At 44.8% G+C, this 17,933-nt stretch overlaps 1 protein-coding gene across 4 annotated transcripts in view; it reads right to left on the reverse strand.

Annotated features, from left to right (window-relative positions):
* NT5DC1 (5'-nucleotidase domain containing 1) overlaps positions 1–17,933 on the reverse strand; it is a 273,425-nt gene that overhangs the window by 38,220 nt on the left and 217,272 nt on the right. For all 4 annotated transcript variants that reach the window (XM_083176860.1, XM_083176861.1, XM_083176862.1 and 1 more), the window contains one exon: positions 10,416–10,534. In XM_083176860.1, coding sequence (XP_083032986.1) covers positions 10,416–10,534 — 119 coding nt within the window. The remainder of the gene's footprint in view (positions 1–10,415; positions 10,535–17,933) is intronic.

Consider the following 17,933-nt stretch of genomic DNA (forward strand, 5'->3'; position numbering starts at 1 on the left):
GACCTCGTCACAGAGTGATCTTTTCCCAAGTGGGGTGTCTCCCAACCCACCCCCACCCACCAACACACCCCATACAGCCGCTTTGGCTTCCCAAGTAGCTAACTCCTTGGTCAATTTCAAGGAAAAACAGATAGAATTCATGGCCTCCCAGAGCCTCCAAATAGGTAATATCCAGGGGTACATGCGTGACACCTTCCTTCAGTTACGCAAAATGGCACGTAGTGTACGGGTAGGTGTAGGCACTCATGTGCGCATTGCTAACAGCATTGACACCCGTTTTGCTGAGCAAACTGCTGCTGTAAGGGAGCAGAATAGGCATATTGGCAGCCTGGCGCAAAGTATTGCTGCACTAACCCAATCATGCACAGCGCAGACTAATGCCTTACTAGCTATGCAGGCCCAAATCCAGCAGCTGGAAGCCAATGTGGGAGGTGGCGCAGCATCCACCCTCAGCAGTGTATCCAGTACCCCAATAAGTGGCTCCCCCACTTCCCCACCCCGTCGGAATATTAGGACCCGTGGTGGGCTTGGTACAGGGTCTAGAAGTGGTGTAGGGGTGCCTGATGCTGGGCGAAGGTAGCTCATACATATGTTTCTTTATTTTTTCCATTCCCAATCATCTTGTAACATGCCCCCGGAGTTGTTATTTTTCACCTGCAAAAATGCAGATTGCGTCTGACAAAGTAGGCAGAAGTAAAAATGTCTAGCCGCATACCATTGTGTTTGTGTATTATTTTTAAACCAATTATTGTGTGCAGTATAAAATATTGCAATGGTATATGACAATGGGATTGCACTAAAGTAGTGTGGGGTATCTCCGTGGCCGGCAAAGGTTGTGCATCTACATATTCCAGCAGGCTCTGACACTCATGGTTTGGACTGTAATGCTTAGAGTGTGTCAGGGCATGCTGGCACGTGTAGTTCCACAACACCAGTGAGCCATGTTTGACTGCATACATCATTCATACATGTATCAAATGTACTTACAAACTAGATATCAGCAAGGGATAGGTCAGCACCACCATCTGCATCCGTTGGGCTCTGTGTATTAGGCTAAATGTGGGTGGAAGCAGATGGTATTGGTCACACATTAGTTAATGAGTACACTTACAGCACAGGTACATTTCGGAGTACAGGGCACATGTGCTTACCAGAAAAGTATCGGCTGATGATGTGTGTGCGCACCAGATTTCCCCTCTGCGTACCCCTCACTACCCGAGGTGTGGTAGGTTGGGCTTCCTGCACGACTCCTGCATGTTCCTCCTCCACATAGGCAGGTTGGGACAGGGCTATGTTGTGCAGCATGCAGCAAGCCTGGATAATCATGACTACTTTGGCAGGGTGGTAAAGCAGTGTACCCGACGACCTGTCCAAACACCGGAAGCGACTCTTCAAGACGCCAAATGTGCGCTCCACCACATTGCGGGTTGCAATGTGGGCTTCATTATACCGGTGCTGTGCAGGGCCCTCTGGGGTGCGCAAAGGTGTCATGAGCCAGGAAACACAACCATATCCTGAGTCACCTAAAACACAGATAGGAAGTGATTGCCTTATATGGTAAGGTATGTGTTTCTTTCAAACAGGACACACTGGTAGAAGAGCAATATGCTTGTGAAAGAGGAAACACACACATTGAAGCAGGTACAATTAGGGACAGACAGGGTAATATGTTAAAAGGTACTTACCTAGTAGCCAGCCCTCTGGCATTTGGTGGTTGGTAAATCTGTTCCAGAGGGCTGAGTGTCTCAGAATATAGGCATCATGGCAGTTTCCCGGAAAGCCTGCCACAACACTCAGGATTTTCAAATTAGCATTGGATACAACCTGCACGTTCAGGGAGTGCCGCCCACGCCTATTGACGTAGACGTGTCCCCGCACGTGCGGTGCCCTAATCCCAATGTGTGTGCAGTCTATAGCTCCCAGCACGCGAGGGAATGCTGAGAGTCTATAGAAAGCCAACTTGTGGTCCTGCCACTCCTGCTCAGAACTGGGGAATCTGATGTATGTCCGCCACAACTTCTTTAAAGCAAGTAACACTTGAGTGAAATGCTTAGAGAAAGTGGCCTGTGATACCCCCAAGGCCCATGAGGTCACAGACTGAGTGGAACCTGTGGCCAAATAGTAGAGGGCACACATTAATTTGTGCAGGCCAGACACTGCATAGTTGCCTCCCCCAAAAGGGTCCAAATCATCTCTCACCTGCTCATATAAGTCCAACAGGTTAATGCGGTTCAGCCTAAACATCCCCACAACCTGTTGATCCGAGAGGGAGTCCAGGTACAGCCGAGCACGATACATACGTGGGGTACGCAGTAGTCGGGGGGCTACCTGGATCTGGCGCGCAGCTTCCTCCCTCCTGCGCAGCTCCTCCAAATGGGCCACATCACAAATCATCAACTCCAAACCACTCTGCAAAAACTCCATGTCTGAAACCCTCACAGGTGTCCTTAATGATGTTGGGGTTTATGTAGGGGTGTTTGTGAGTGAAAATGAGGGCACCTGTGGTGAAATTAACCATGTGTGCACTTGACCAAAATGAGTTCTGGGCCAAATCGCCAAACAGAACCTGGTCTGAAATAAGTGCGATAACTAGACACCTAAAAAGTGCGATTTGCGAAAACGTATTGCATTAAATAAGCGATTTGTATACTTTTCTGTACGAAAACATCTGGATGCGAAAAAAATGCGAATTAATCTCGCACTTTTGGTCCGCGTGCGTTAACGCACATAATATGCGATTTCAGTCCCTTAGCGCATCCCATTAAATTGGCGATTTGATGGAAAAATGCGATATCGCCATTTTGTGGTCTAATTAACGCCAAAAAACGCAGATCTCATCCCATAGAATGTCACCCCATATGTTTAACACAAGCAGGGCTGGACTGGCCACCTGGCACTTCTGGCAAATGCCAGAGGGGTGATAGCCAGGTGGACTGATTTGTCCAATCAGGTGGAAGCACTGACTCCTGATCAGTGCACAAAAAGAGCTGCTGGACTTGCCACAGGCACGGCAGCTCTCTCTGTGCATTAATCAGGTCCAGGAGAGATACCCCTTCACGCATGCACGCTGGGATCCGCCGCGTGCGTGTGCATGCACAGCATGTTCATGTGGGCGACTTTAGCCGCCCGTTCCCAAACGCCAGGGCTGATTCAGAGGCCCAGTCCATCACTGAACACAAGTTTGAAATGCTCCTGAGCATCCTGTAAAAGTATTACTGTGAATGTTGGTTCATCTATTGATCAAACCCTGATGAAATTTGATGGATGAAACGCAGAAAGTTACAAGTACAATGCATGCAACACCGATGTTCACCTACAGTAGCTGAGTGATTATTTGCTACTGCACCTATGTGGATTAGATGGTGTTAGAAATCTGCAAAGCGATTGGCGCTCCTAGGTGGTGACCTGAAGTGAAAGAAAAAGAAAAATCCCTCTCATGGGCGTGTCACAAAAGTGTTATGGGCGTGTCGTGAAGCATATGCATTCACATATCCCCAGGCAATTTTACAGAGGCAATGGGGAGTATTCAATGCCGATGGTGAGCCCCTGATGGCGAGCTATACGGTGAGCAGTGCCAATAGCTATACGGTGAGCAGTGCCAATAGCTCGCCGTGAAGGAGAGGGGAGACGGCGCAAGTGCCCGGCAGCGGAGAGAGAGAGACCCTGACACGCGGCTGCACCAGAGCCGCCGGATGAGAACCCCGCGCCCCCTTGATGTGACCCGACAGACAGAGAAGGCCGCAGCCAGGTGGAACAGAGCAGAGCCAAGGCAGACACCAGAAGAGCCCAGCAGTGGACCCCGAACGGTAGGCGCCGACAGTCAGTAAGTTGCGCAATACTACCCTGCCCCCGTGACACCCTTAGCAGACCCGGGGATAGTCAGTGGTGGGACAGAGACCCTAGCACCATCCATCAGAGACCCACCAGCGGAGAGAGCCCCTGATACCACCGCCAGGCCCCGCTGTGAGCATCGCCATTCTTCAGGGTGCAGTGCACAAGACCCCTCCATACTATGGAGGAGTACCCTAACCCCTGCAGGGGAACAGCACATGAGCCTTCCTATCTTCACCCACTGTAAAGGGGATTGGCCTGCCCTCTTACTCACAGAACCAATCAAGGGCACCCTTGTTTGCCGGCTCTAAGGAAGCCCCAGAGACATAACATAGTTACATAGTAGGTGAGGCTGAATAAAGACTTGCGTCCATCTAGTTCAACCTATGTTTATAGTAGCTAATCCCTTGTTGTAAAGTATGTTCTGATATTTTAAAGACAGATTGTTACTTATTCATACCCGTGGATGTTTTTAACCAATAAATGTTTATCCAACCTTATTTTAAACGTATTTATAGTGTCTGCCGACACCACTTCTTCAGGAAGAGAGTTCCAAAGTTTGACTGTTCTGACTGTAAAGAATTTTTTTCTTCTAGATGAACAAAATCTTTTTTCTTCTAATCTAAACTTGTGCCCTCTCGTCCTAGATTCCTGTCTAGCAGAAAAAAGGGTGTTTGACAGTTCCTTATATTGGCCCCTGATATATTTGTACATGTTGAGCATGTCCCCCCTTAAACGTTTCTTCTCTAGTGTAAATAGTCTCAGCTTGCTTAATCTCTCCTCTTAGCTTAAAGTCTCCATTCCTCTAATAAGCTTAGTTGCTCTTCTTTATTTTTTTTCTAATTCTATGATGTCCTTTTTATAGTGTGGGGCCCAGAATTGTACTCCGTATTCGAGGTGCGGTCTAACCAATGATTTGTACAGAGGCATAATTACTTTTGAATCCCTAGTTTCCATGTCCCTTTTAATACATGCTAGAGTTTTATTGGACTTTTTAGTTGCTATATTACATTGAGCACTACACCCTAGTTTGTTGTCTATTTGGACTCCTAGATCCTTTTTGAGTACTGAATTACCCAATGCATCCCCGCTTAGGTTATAACTAGCACACTGGTTATGTCTCCCAAGGTGCATGGCCTTGCATTTGTCCACATTGAACCTCATCTTCCACTTTTTTGCCCACTCATCTAGATTGTCAAGATCATTTTAAAGCGTGGTGACATCTTCTGATGATTTAATAACTCTGCTCAGTTTTGTATCGTCCGCAAAGATGGATACATTGCTGAGTAACCCTATCCCAATATCATTAATAAAAATGTTAAACAAAATGGGCCCTAGAACCGAATCCTGTGGCACTCCACTTAGTACTGGTATCATATTTGAAACTGCACTGTTCACCACCACTCTTTGTTCTCTATTACACAGCCAGTAACCTACCCATCTGCAGATATTTGCCCCTAATACCAGGTCCTCCATTTTATTTATCAACCTCTTGTGTGTTACGGTTGCGAAGGCTTTAGCAAAATCTAGGAAAATCACATCTACAGCATTTCCATTATCAAGGTTTTTGCTAACCTCTTCATAGAAACCAAGTAGATTAGTTTGGCATGAACGATTTTTCACGAACCCATGCCGGTTATAACTGAGTAAACTATGAAGGTCTAAATATTCCTGGATCCCATCTCTTCATCCTTCAAATAGTTTACCCACTATTGATGTTAAACTAACAGGTCTGTAATTAGCGGGATCCTCCTTTTTCCCTTTTTTGAATAATGGCACTACCTCTGCTATTCTCCAGTCTTTTGGTACCTTTCCTGATGATAGTGAATTATTGAAGATATAATGTAGAGGGGAAGCTAATTCCTCCCTTAATTCCATTAGTACCCTAGGATGAATCCCATCTGGCCCAGGTGATTTATTTGTTTTGATTTTGCTGCGCCTCAATATTATTTCCTCTGTACAGAAATCAATATTGAGGTCTGGCTTGTTCATCCCATTTGTGGTATGAGTGCGTTCCACAGTCTGCTTTCCCTTAGTAAACACTGATGAGAAGAACTCATTTAACAGTTCTGCTTTTCCCTTATCCTCCGTAAAACTTTTTCCAGTGATATCGGTTAGTGGGCCTATGTTGTCCTTATTATACGTTTACTACTAGTTTTGCTTTCAGTGGCGATGCGCTCTTCATAAACCCTTTTAGCTACTTTGATTGCCCCTTTGCAAATTTTGTTTGATTCTTTGTAATTGGTAATGCCTCCTCATTTAAGTAATTTTTATAGAATTTAAATGCTCTTGTTTTATTGTTGATTGCTGACCTAACTTTTTTGTCCAACCATGGTGGCTTTTTTTTTATTGAATTTACCCTTATTTACTTTAGGAATGTATTTAATAGTTAATGATTTGAGTATCCCACATTTCCTCAGCATTTTTCCCCTCAAAAACAGTTTCCCACACAATTCTTTTTAGGGCTTCTCTGAATATTTCAAAGTTAGCTCTTCTGAAGTTTAGTATTTTTGCCAATCCTTTATGATGTACTTTACTGAAGTTGATTTCCAGTGAAACCATATTGTGGTCACTGTTCCCTAGATGTTCAATTACTTTTGTGTTTGAGACTAGATCGATGTTATTTGTATAATAATGCCTTATTACGAGTTGGAGCTTTTACCGTTTGTGTGATAAACTGGTCTTTAAGTAAGCTTAGGAACCCACTGCTTCTTGCCGTTTTACATGTTACGTTTTTCCAATCAATATCAGGTAAATTAAAATCCCCTATAATTAATACCTGACCCTGATCTGATGGTTGTTTGATTTGGTTTAAAAGAAGAGACTCGTCCCTTTCGTTTATGTGGTCTATAGCATACCCCTATTAAAATTTTATTAGGTTTTTTGTTATTGTCGGTTGTCTCTGCCCACATGGCCTCAGTGTAATCTTCCTCTGTACCTGTGCTCATTTCTTTCTCACATGATGTTAAGTTATTTTTTACATATAGGCACACACCCCCGCCCTTTCTATTTTCCCTATCTTATCTGTAGAGTGTATATCCCTCCATGCTTAATGCCCAGTTGTGCGACTCGTTACACCATGTTTCTGTAATACCAATAATGTCACAATTGTCCCTAGTGACTACAGTTTCTAGTTCCCCCATTTTATCCTGCTAAGCTTCTTGCATTTGCCAGTAGGCATTTTAGTTTATGTTTATTTTTATTTGCATCCCTATCATTGTGTTTAATTTCTTCTCTGGACTTGTTTGTATTCCTTACTAACTTCCTCGTACCCACCTCACCCTCAGACTGTCTACAGCCCTCCCCACCATGCCCACTGCCTGACCTATTTACAGTTTTGAAACTTCTTCCTATGTCGTTTACTCCTTCCCATACCCTAAGGACATCTGTACCTGAGAGCTGTAATGAGGTAAGATTACTGTTATTACATAATATTCCTGGATCACCCTGGGAATTACCCACGACATTACCCTTATTAGTACCCCGGACATTGCCTGTAACTATGTCCTCCCCCAAATTGATTCTTGACCCCAATCCTACTATTCTCACTACGGGACCCATAGTATCTAGCTACCCCCACCCCCCCCATCGCCTAGTTTAAAATCTCCTCCAACCCTCTAACCATCCTTCCCCCCAGCACTGCAGCCCCCTCCTCGTTCAGGTGCAATCCATCATGGCAAAAAAGATGGCGCCTGACGAGAAGTCCGCCCAGTGTTCCATGAACACAAATCCCTCCGTTTACCTCCCTGATCTCCCTCTGCCTCCCTGGGCTAGCGCGTGGCACTGGTAATAATTCTGAGAATATTACCCTAGATGTACTCACCTTTAATTTCTTACCTAATTCCCTATACTCTTTTTTTGAGGACATCCCACCTACCAGAGCACCCGATTTCAGGCACCAATTGCCAATAACGGAGCCCCAGACCTGGTCATGACGTCTTAACTACCAGGGCCTGTTTGCCCCTTAATTCCCTGCATCACCACCCCTGCGCTGCAGAGTAAAAATACTGTTAAATACTGTTAAACCAGGAGAATAAGTGACAGCACTATCCTTAGAGACCAGTAGGTCTATAGCACCATCTTGTGGTGAAAGTATATAAGGATCTTACAGCATCTATCTTCTTTATTCGGGACATTGCCCAACCAAGTTTTATCCCTTCCTATCAAGGAGGACTGTTGCTCTAAGTTTCACCAACACTGGGTAGTGACTACAAGAGGCCTCCAGTGAACTCTAAATACCGGTGCACAGGTCTGTCTTAGAGACAGTGGTTTATAATAGAGAGCTGGGTACCCAGTAGAATAGTATCAGTTACAGTAAAGCACTATTTTGTTGTGTTATTCTGCACTGCGTATTAGACAGTTAGATAATTCGGTATAATTTAATGTGATTGCTAATTACCCTACATTTCTACAAAGTTATAATTGTGATTGATTGAATTGCCATTAGAATTGATTAGGCCATAAAGAATTGATCTTTTTCTTCTTTGATTTATACGCTCCTTGGGTGACATTGCTGGCTTCCCCACTAACGTGAAAATTTCTGAGTCTAACTTACCCGGTGAGCACCCCTCGGTTGGACACACTGGACTGGGGTGAACCAGCCATGCCAGTGAAAGGGATAGTCTTACTATTGAATTGTGCAACTGTTTACGATAAAGTGATTTTATTGTGTTATAGAATAAGTCGATACTCACACTGTCAAACGTGCCTTATTTTATTACTGTGGCATTACTGTATTCTGGTGCATCCCTTTCAGTGTAATCTATACAATAAGTAGCCCTACCTGCTACCTGATCTCAGGTATCCTATTTAATCATAAATAAACTCTGTTGCACCATTTCCTTGGTCTGGTTCTTGTCCTGTTTCCAAGAAGATGAGACAAAGAAGAGAAGCCGGCGATCCTCCCAGAGTGCAAGGTAAAGGGGTTACTGGCCTGTTCCTTCCGGTTCACCACATATTCAATGCCCTCGCCTTCACTCGCCATTTCTGAAAAGAACCAGCGAGGTGGAAATGGCAAGTGCGGCCATCAAAATGGCGGGACTCTTCACAAAATGCAGCGGACTCGCTGCATTTGCGGCGAACCTTTCTGTTTAAGAGGATCTAGCAAAACAACAGAAAAGTGGCAGCGCTATACATATAATTAACACATAGAGGGATTGCCTTAACAGTTAATTTATTAATACAATAATAAAAAACATATAGTAAAATATATATTACAAAGAAAATTAGTACCCTCTTCTGGCCACTAGAATTTAATCAAGGGTGGTCAGTCCTCCTTTAAGATTGAGCAAATGTTGGCAGACACTGGTAATTTAGTTTGTTTTTTGGGAAAAGGGAAAGTCTGACCACTTAGGTTTGGGATTATTTCCGGGCTTGGGTCTGTGGTCTTCACTATTTTTGCGGAGATGTTGATTTTTTTGGTTGAACCGCCACTGGAGGAATTTTAAGAACCTTGTGGAGCTTCCCCAGTTGGTGGTGTCCTTTTCCAAGATGAGTTATTTTCTCAGTGGAACAGTTTAGTTGCCAGGATGAACTTTGTGCTGTAATGGAGGCTGCCAATGTGCAGGTAGTGGAGTCCTTTAGTAGGTGCCAGAGAGGGATGCAGTGGCCCACCAACGAGTTTCGCTGACTATATCAGCTTTTTCAAGGTGATGCTACAGTCTGGCTGTGTGGGGTTTATATACCCATACTAATAGGGTTACTCCCCGCAATCAATCATTCAATCCCGGTAATTAACCATTCTATTTTAAAAATCAGATTGGTAAACACATTAATGTGAGCAGAAGACAAACCTAGAGAGATCCTTTTTAACACTTCTCAAAATCGAGTGAAATTGTAGAAGAATTTACTTACTAAAACTTGATCTTTTCGGAGTAGCGGTACTTCCGGGGTCCGGTGCGTCAAATGACGTATTTCCGGCTTTTGGAACGTTATTAGCCGCTGGGTCCCTGAACGCATAGTTTCGGGTGGCTAGCGTGTATAGTGCATAGAATAAGAAACCATGACAACAATGTAAACTGGCCGTCATCCTATAAGCCGGTGCACATTGAACCAATATTATATAATGTCCACCGGCTTATAGGATGACGGCCAGTTTACATTGTTGTCATGGTTTCCTATTCTATGCCAAAAGATGCAAGGGCAGACAAAAGAGCAGCTACCTCTCAATCAGGCCACAGTCCACTGATTAACGGACTGGAATAAAGAACTGAAGAATTAACTAGTCTTTGTAAAAGCCAAGAGTACAGATGAACGCCCATGCGCAGACGCAAAACATTGCTTCCCCGTGCAAATGCACAGGGGCGCAAATGGACCTGAAAAGGTCCAAAGTGTTGTCCTTCTCTGGCCTTCGCAGCTGCAAAGGAGATCTGCATCCAAAGACACTGGTCACTGTGGAGGAACTTTTTTGAACTCCCTGTATAATTTCTATAAATACTTTTTATTCTCTCTATAAATACTTACTAATGTTGGGAGCATCAGAGCATGTCCACTACAGTTTGATTTATTAAACAAGTGAAGTATATACATAATTGATAGCATTAATTTAAGGAAAAAATGCATTAATATTCTTTTTGTCATCTTACCTTTGGTTCAGGCTTTCCAGTCATTTTCTTTAGCAGGTCATAAAGATGTACCCAATTGCCCTGAGAGTACCAGCCTGCTTTTTCCATAGTTGATAACATGTCTATTTCTATATCACTTTCTGTAAGCACAACGAAAACAGATTTATTTAAAAATATCAGTCATTATTATTTTCAAATAGCTGTGTAAATTTAGTCAAGGTTGGTACTATTGCCATCTATTGACAAAATATGTTATTACAGAAGCCGGGTCAGTCTGGAAGTGTGAGTTGATTACACATTCACAGTGGGACTGAAAGGCTTCCGCATATGAGGAAACAAAAGACCAAATATAAAAAGCAGAATAAATATTCAAACAAAAACGGAAATAATTTCAAATAAAAAAGTATGTTAAATAATTATTATTTCATTGATTTTGATATTCTCCTAAAATGATTGTAGTAGTACTACTAATACAAGGTCCTTGTGTAAGTACATGATATTGAATGGCATCAAGCTTTTTGAATTCAGACCTGGATTGTATTCTGTGATCATGAGCACTTGGATTAGACACTGTGGCATAGTTAGTTATATACATCTAATGGTGTAAAATTTGTACCATGAATAAACATTTTGTGTTTCAGAGATGAATTATAAATGTATCTTATAATTTTTAAATGTAATGGGATGAGGAAAAGCTTAGTTCAGTGGCTCCAAAAAGTGGTCCTCAATGGCACCCCAACAGTCCAGGTTTAGGGCTATCCCTAGGGTTGCCACCTCAGTCATTGGTGATTCCTGGAGATACACCCCCCCCCCGGTTAATAATGCGCGCCGACGGCGCGCTCCCGTAAAAGTGGGCATGGCCTAAAAGGTGTGACATTTACAAAAAGTGGGTGTGGCCTCTGAGACCTTATATATATATATATATATATATATATATATATATATATATATATAGGAGCGGGGTTTGTCACTATGTATATACATGTATATATGAGCGGGGTTTGTCACTCACCACAAATGCTGTTTGTCACTCACCACAAGCGCTGCAGTGTGTCATGCTGCTGTGGTGCCGGCCCTGCAGGTCTGCCTAACGGTCCCGGGCTGTCCCCGCCGCTGTTGGCTGCCTGCTTCTGGAATCGGATGCACTAGTCCCCCGGGGGGGTGCGGGGTAATAGTGCATCCTATTCCGGAAGCAGGCAGCCAGCAGCGTGGGCACACGGGCAGAGACAGAGTGGAGGGCTGGACAGAAGGCTTTTTCAGACACCCGAATTCCGGGAGAATCACGGAATCCGGGAAACTGAAAAAGCCTCCTTGAGGGTTGCCACCGATTCCTGGAGATACTCTAGCTATCCCTGCTTGTAAACAGATGGTACATTCAAACTGACTAAGGTACTAATTAAGTCACCTGAGCATGAATATCCTTAAATCTGTCCTTAAGACTGTTGGGTCCTTGACGACTGCATTTGGTAACCCCCGGTCTAGCTTTAAAATGCAGTTAAAATAGAGTTTACTAGCATGCAGGTCTTGCCATAAACATTTCGGACACCCTGACACTGATCTCTCTGTGACAGATGAGTTTGAAAAATCTTAGATCTCACTGCAGCAATTATTGTATTATATTCAAGTTGTTAAAGCAAACACTGGGCGCTATTCAATTGTTTTCTCCCCTCTCCACTCCCCTACCTGCCCGCTGGCCCCTATTCAATTGTTTCTGTCGGAAATGTGCTACCCCCGGGGAAGCGGAACTGTCACGCATTTGAACTGTTCGCAGCACTCTTATTAGTTTGGTAAGGTCTAACTGCTATGCAATGGCTAAACCACGATTTGATAAAGTAGGTTCCTTCATGAAAAGATTCATCATGTTGTAACCAGGGCTGCCAAGAGAAATCCTGGGCCCCGGTACATCCACTTCCCGGGGCCCCCCTGGAGGGGGTGTGACCACAGCACATTAGGGGCATGTTTAGCATATGAGAATATAGCAAATTTTATAAATTTTAAATACATACACACAGTGGTTGGAGGGCAAAATTTTAAATGATGGTATGGTAAAGTGAAGTTCGTAGCTCCGCAAAAGAGGGTGTGGCCACTCAAAAGGAGCATGTCCTTAGCTGTAGTGTTCCACACTATATACCCTTTATACACATTATACAACCCAATAGTAGACCCCAGAATGAGTAAAAAGTCCCATTATGCCACACAGTATGAAGCAAAATTCACAATATGCCACATGGAATGATCCAAAATGTACGTTATGCCACATAGAATGAGCCAGAATTCACGTTTTGCCATACAGCATAAGCTAAAATTCCCGTTATACCACACAACATGAGCAAAAATTAAAGTTATGCCACACAACATGAGCTAAAATTCAGGTTATGCCACACAGCATGAGCCAAAATTCAGGTTATACCACACAGCATGAGCCAAAATTCACGTTATGCCACACAGCATGAGCCAAAATTCACGTTATACCACACAGCATGAGCCAAAATTCACGTTATACCACACAGCATGAGCCAAAATTCACGTTATGCCACACAGCATGAGCCAAAATTCACGTTATGCCACACAGCATGAGCCAAAATTCACATTATGCCACACAGCATGAGCCAAAATTCACATTATGCCACACAGCATGAGCCAAAAATCACGTTATGCCACACAGCATGAGCCAAAACTCACGTTATGTCACACAGCATGAGCCAAAATTCAAGATATCGGCGACACAGGGAAAATGAGAGTGACAGCGGGGAGGCGGGGAGAGTGACAGTGAGGACGTGGGGACACTGACAGTGGGAATGAGGGGACAGTGGGAACACAGGGGCAAGTAGAGTGACAGCAGGGAGGCGGGTAGAGTGACAGCTGAGACAGTGACAATGTAGACATGGGGACATTGACAGCAGTGACGCAGGGGCAGTGACAGCAGGAATAAGGATTCAGTGACAGCGGGAACACAGGGACAAGGAGAGTGATGGCAGGGAGAGTAATAGCTGGGACAGTGACAACAGGGACACAGAGAGCGAGGATGCGGGGACACGGGGGCAGTGACAGCAGGAATGAAAGGACAGTGATTATTAACAGCGGTCCGATGGGGAAAGTGACAGCAATGGGACAGAGAGAGTGCAGTGGCCATTTGTTGGCCTAAACACTTACTCCCAGGCCTTCTGGTGCAGAGGCGGCGGGAGGAGGCAGGAGAGCCAACATCAGACAGGGTCCAGGGATTCAGCCACAGCATGCAGGAGCCAAGCCACCTGGTGGGGCTGTGGCGGCAGCAGGAAGGAGGAGGGCCAGCTTCAGGCCTACTAGCACCCTGAACCGCACCCCCACCCATGTGAACGCACGCTCTTGAAAAATTGGGCATTGCCTTGCAATAGAGTGCAAAGGAGAAGCAGTAGGTGATGCCAGGGAATGGGTGATGGGCAGGCAGTGGGTATCAAGTAGATGCAGTGGGGAATAGGGTGACAGGAGAGAGTGAGACAGAGAGGCAGTGGGTAATATATTTCAGTGGCCCTGGGATGGATGGGAAGGGGACAGAGAGTTGATGGTGGGGGTACACTGGGCTGAATGAGGGGGTACACTGGGCTGAATGAGGGGGGCACATTATGACTGGAGTAGCTGAGGGGGTAATGAGGGTCATTTAGAAGAGGGACGTGGGTTAGTTGGGAGAGGGAAGAAAAGAGACATGGCTGGGAGAGTCAGTGAGATGGTGGGGAACACTGAGCTGGATGAGGATCACTGTGAATAGTGGCCACTGTGGAGGAATAGAAGGGAACAGTAACTGGTGAGAGGAGGGAACACTTGACTGAATTAGGAGGGGTGGATCACTGTGTAACTGGCAGGATGGGTTCTATGTATGGGGGCAGTGATATGGACAGCTAGAGAAGGGGCAGACACTGGGATTGGAGCACTAACCTTGCATCATATCCCCCGCTGCATGTTCTTTACACTGGCAGTGTGATGCAGGGATCTGTTCCCCGGCAGCAGGTCTTGGCTCTGCCTCTCCTGGCTGCCATCTAAATTTTATTGCTGGATGACTGTCCTGTTCTTCCCTTCCTCTACTTCATCTTCAGTCTCCTCGACAATTTTGACACCTACTTCTGAACTGATGCTGATTTTAGTTCTACCAGCTATACCCCTATTCATACTGTATTTTTCAACACACCCTGTACGTTACCTTGTAATTTGTTTTTTGTTTGCTATGTACGGCGCTGCGGACACTTTGCAGCACCTTATAAATAAACGTACTACTACTACTGTGGCTTCCTTCCGGCAGAGGCACTTTCGTTGAGTTCGTTCCCCTGTCCCCGCACACTGCTGCTGCGGCTCCTGGCAGTCAGATCCCTCCCCCTGCTTCCTGGTCCCAGCACTACCCTAGTGCGGTGTCGGCTGGGCTCCCAGCAGCTGACAGCAGCTCCAAAGGTGCGCGCCTTGAGCTGACCCTGCCGCGGATTCAGTGGGAGGAGACACCGGACTGGCAGTGGCGCGGCAGTGGAGAGGAGAGGAGGGAACCAGCAGCAGTGTCTATAGAGCTGCCCAGCCCCTCCTCACACACCCCCGCCGACAACTCGCCCGGATGACCTGACAGACCCGGCAAAAAAAAAAAAAAAGCCAAATACATAAAAAAAAAAAAAAAAAAAGTGTGTCCCCAGGCCCGGGCCCCACTGACAGACCCGGGCCCAGGTAAACTCTACCCGCTCCCCCTCCCTCTCAGCGGCCCTGGTTGTAACGAATATGTAGAAACATGTTTCCCGATGTGTCTCCTTAGCCTCTGCTGTGATCAGGATTACATTTCATCATTTGTTAAAGCTGTGATATAACAGCTACATTGCAGCAGGTGATAAACAAATATAAGTGCAACAGAAAGCAAGTAGATATATTCACAGCTACATATTTTACAATGCTGAGTTCATACATCAAGAGTTTCTTTTTCTTGTCCATTTTTTTGGTGCAATGGCATATTACCAAAAGCAGACTTCTTTCAAAGGCATATTTGTCAGTGAATGGTTCACTCATATTTGTGGTTTAGATCAGCATCTAGTGGTGGATGTGAGCATAACACCGTAAAACCACTTCATTGCAAATTTTATGGGGCCTACACCAGAAGCGACACTGCTGAACGTTCCGTCCATTGATATAGACATTTTCATATCTAGTGAGTTATTTTAAAATGCCCATACGCGGTGCGAGGCTAATGTGCAATGCAATGTGCGCTCCCGTGGGCATCCCATCGCACAGCACATAAAGGCTATGCAGCCCATGCTTTTTTAACTAGGTCCCGATCACATTGCACGCAAATCTCATGCGATTGATGTGATGCGATTTAGTTCATAACCCAATATTGTACTGTGTATGGGCACCTTTAGAAAATTCCACTAAATTGCTACATGTGTAGGCTCCATTACTGAGCTCATATGAATAAATGAATGTGTGCACGGCAGGGAAAGGCCCTATATCAGGGTTGCCGACTTTAGAAAGCTCCTCTCTGGGAGAATCCCGGAGAGGAGACTTTCAGCAGGAGTTCGGGGGCGGGGCTTACAGTGACATCATTAAGCCCCACCCCCATGAATCCGGGAGGGTTGCCCACCTTTCTGGGGGGCCGGGAGGGTGACCAGATTTTCGGGACAATCCTGACCATACCAGGAGGGTAGGCAACCCTGCCCTATATTACAATGAAACACAGCACAATTTTCAGGTACAGGGCAGGCATTGCATGATGGCAAGTACTGTAAATACTTTGTTTTCAATGTGCTGAATAGATTCTCCAGTTGTATAATTAAAGCCATTGATGTCATTCCATATACTGTACAGGGTGTCTCATAATGATCAGACACTTTTTTTTTTCATTTACAAGCGCATGGGCTCTTGCCCATTTTCAAATGTACTGTATTTTAAAGTTTGACTTTGGGAGTGAATGTTAAAGAGGGTACACACAATAAGATGATTTCTAAAAGTATGCATGATAGTTTTAATGATATTGTGATGTATATCGATTAGTGTGTAAGCACTACTATATATCGATGAGGATGCAGGCTCCCATTGGTCATAAATGAGCCATGCTACTGTTGTCGTCAAACCATGCAGTCAAATTTTGGCTATGTCGTTCTTGACTAGGCATATATGTGGTGTGAACGATAACTATATTTTCATAAAACAAGATGGTCACTGGTAAGCAATCAATATTGGTACGCTGTCTTGGAGTAATCCTTGACTCCTCCCTCTCCTTCAAACCACATATTCAGCACCTCTAACAAACCTGCCATTTTCATCTCAAAAATATTTCCAGAATTAGACCTTTTCTCACTCAGGATGCCACTAAGACCATTATCCACTGATCATATCCAGGCTGGACTACTGCAATCTCCTCCTAACTGTTATTTCGGACAAATGCCTGTCTCCACTCCAATCTATCCTCAATGCTGCAGCCCGACTCATCTTCCTCACCAAATGCACTACCTCTACCTCCCTCTTCTACAAGCCCTAACACTGGCTTCCCTTCCCTTTCAGATTTCAATTCAAACTTCTCACACTCACTTACAAAGCCGTCACCCACTCCTCTACCATTTACAACAGGACGGTGAGCGACTGCGCATGCGTACAAACTGTTTTTTTCTCTGACACCCTCCCTCTAGCTCCTCTCTCTTTCTCTTATTCCCTATTTTTTTTCCATGAAGCCCTCCCTCTCTCTCTTACTCCTCTCTTTTTTTATCTCTCTTTCCTCAACCTTCTACTGGGGCTGGATGAACCAATCACTGTCGGTATATCCTGCAACCCATATACATGATGCTCATTGTATAAGTGCTTACATATGCAATGCAAAGGGCAGCTCTTCTGATAAGAGCTACCTTTTTTGATCCCCGCCAATGCAGGAACTTCCGTCTGTGCAAGAGTAGCGTCACCAGAAGCCTCGGGGCATTCTGGGAGGGATCTGTGTCAGATCCCTCACACAGAAGCACTGCAAATAGAAGCCCATAGGCTTCTATGGAGTAAAGCAAGCTACATCTATCATTACCCCCCACAGCTGGGACCTTAGTGCATTCGAAATTGCAGGGTTTTTATAGCATTTCTACTGTAGAACATTCTGCCCATTGTTTCTCATTCCCCTTATTGTTTCTCCACCCCCAAGGGTCATTTTTTCAATGGGACCCAAAAAGTTCTAGGTATGGCAATGATACCACTTGTAGTGTAATGGTGTAGACACTGATAAACAAGCATATGTCTTTCATGTTTGCTCAAGTCTCTAACCACAAGCAACTTAACATGAAATCACTTCTTACTGCTTCCTTATCCAGTGCCAGACTGTGGCATGGTGAGCCCACTGGGGTAATGCAGTAGTAGGTCCCCATGCTTAAAGGCTCAGATTTCCATTAGCTAGTGCATGGTATGAGCAGCTTCATAAATACTGTTAATAACAAATTGCACTATATAGAATACACTATAATCCTGGCTCAATGTAACATATGTATAATGTATAATTCAATTGCACAGTCTGGAACCGGATTCGTAGATGGGGCCCACTGGGGATTTTTGTCTGGTCCCCCA

This window comes from Crinia signifera, chromosome 3 (genome assembly GCF_055691185.1).
Source record: "Crinia signifera chromosome 3, ASM5569118v1, whole genome shotgun sequence".
Classification (NCBI taxonomy): Eukaryota; Metazoa; Chordata; class Amphibia; order Anura; family Myobatrachidae; genus Crinia; species Crinia signifera.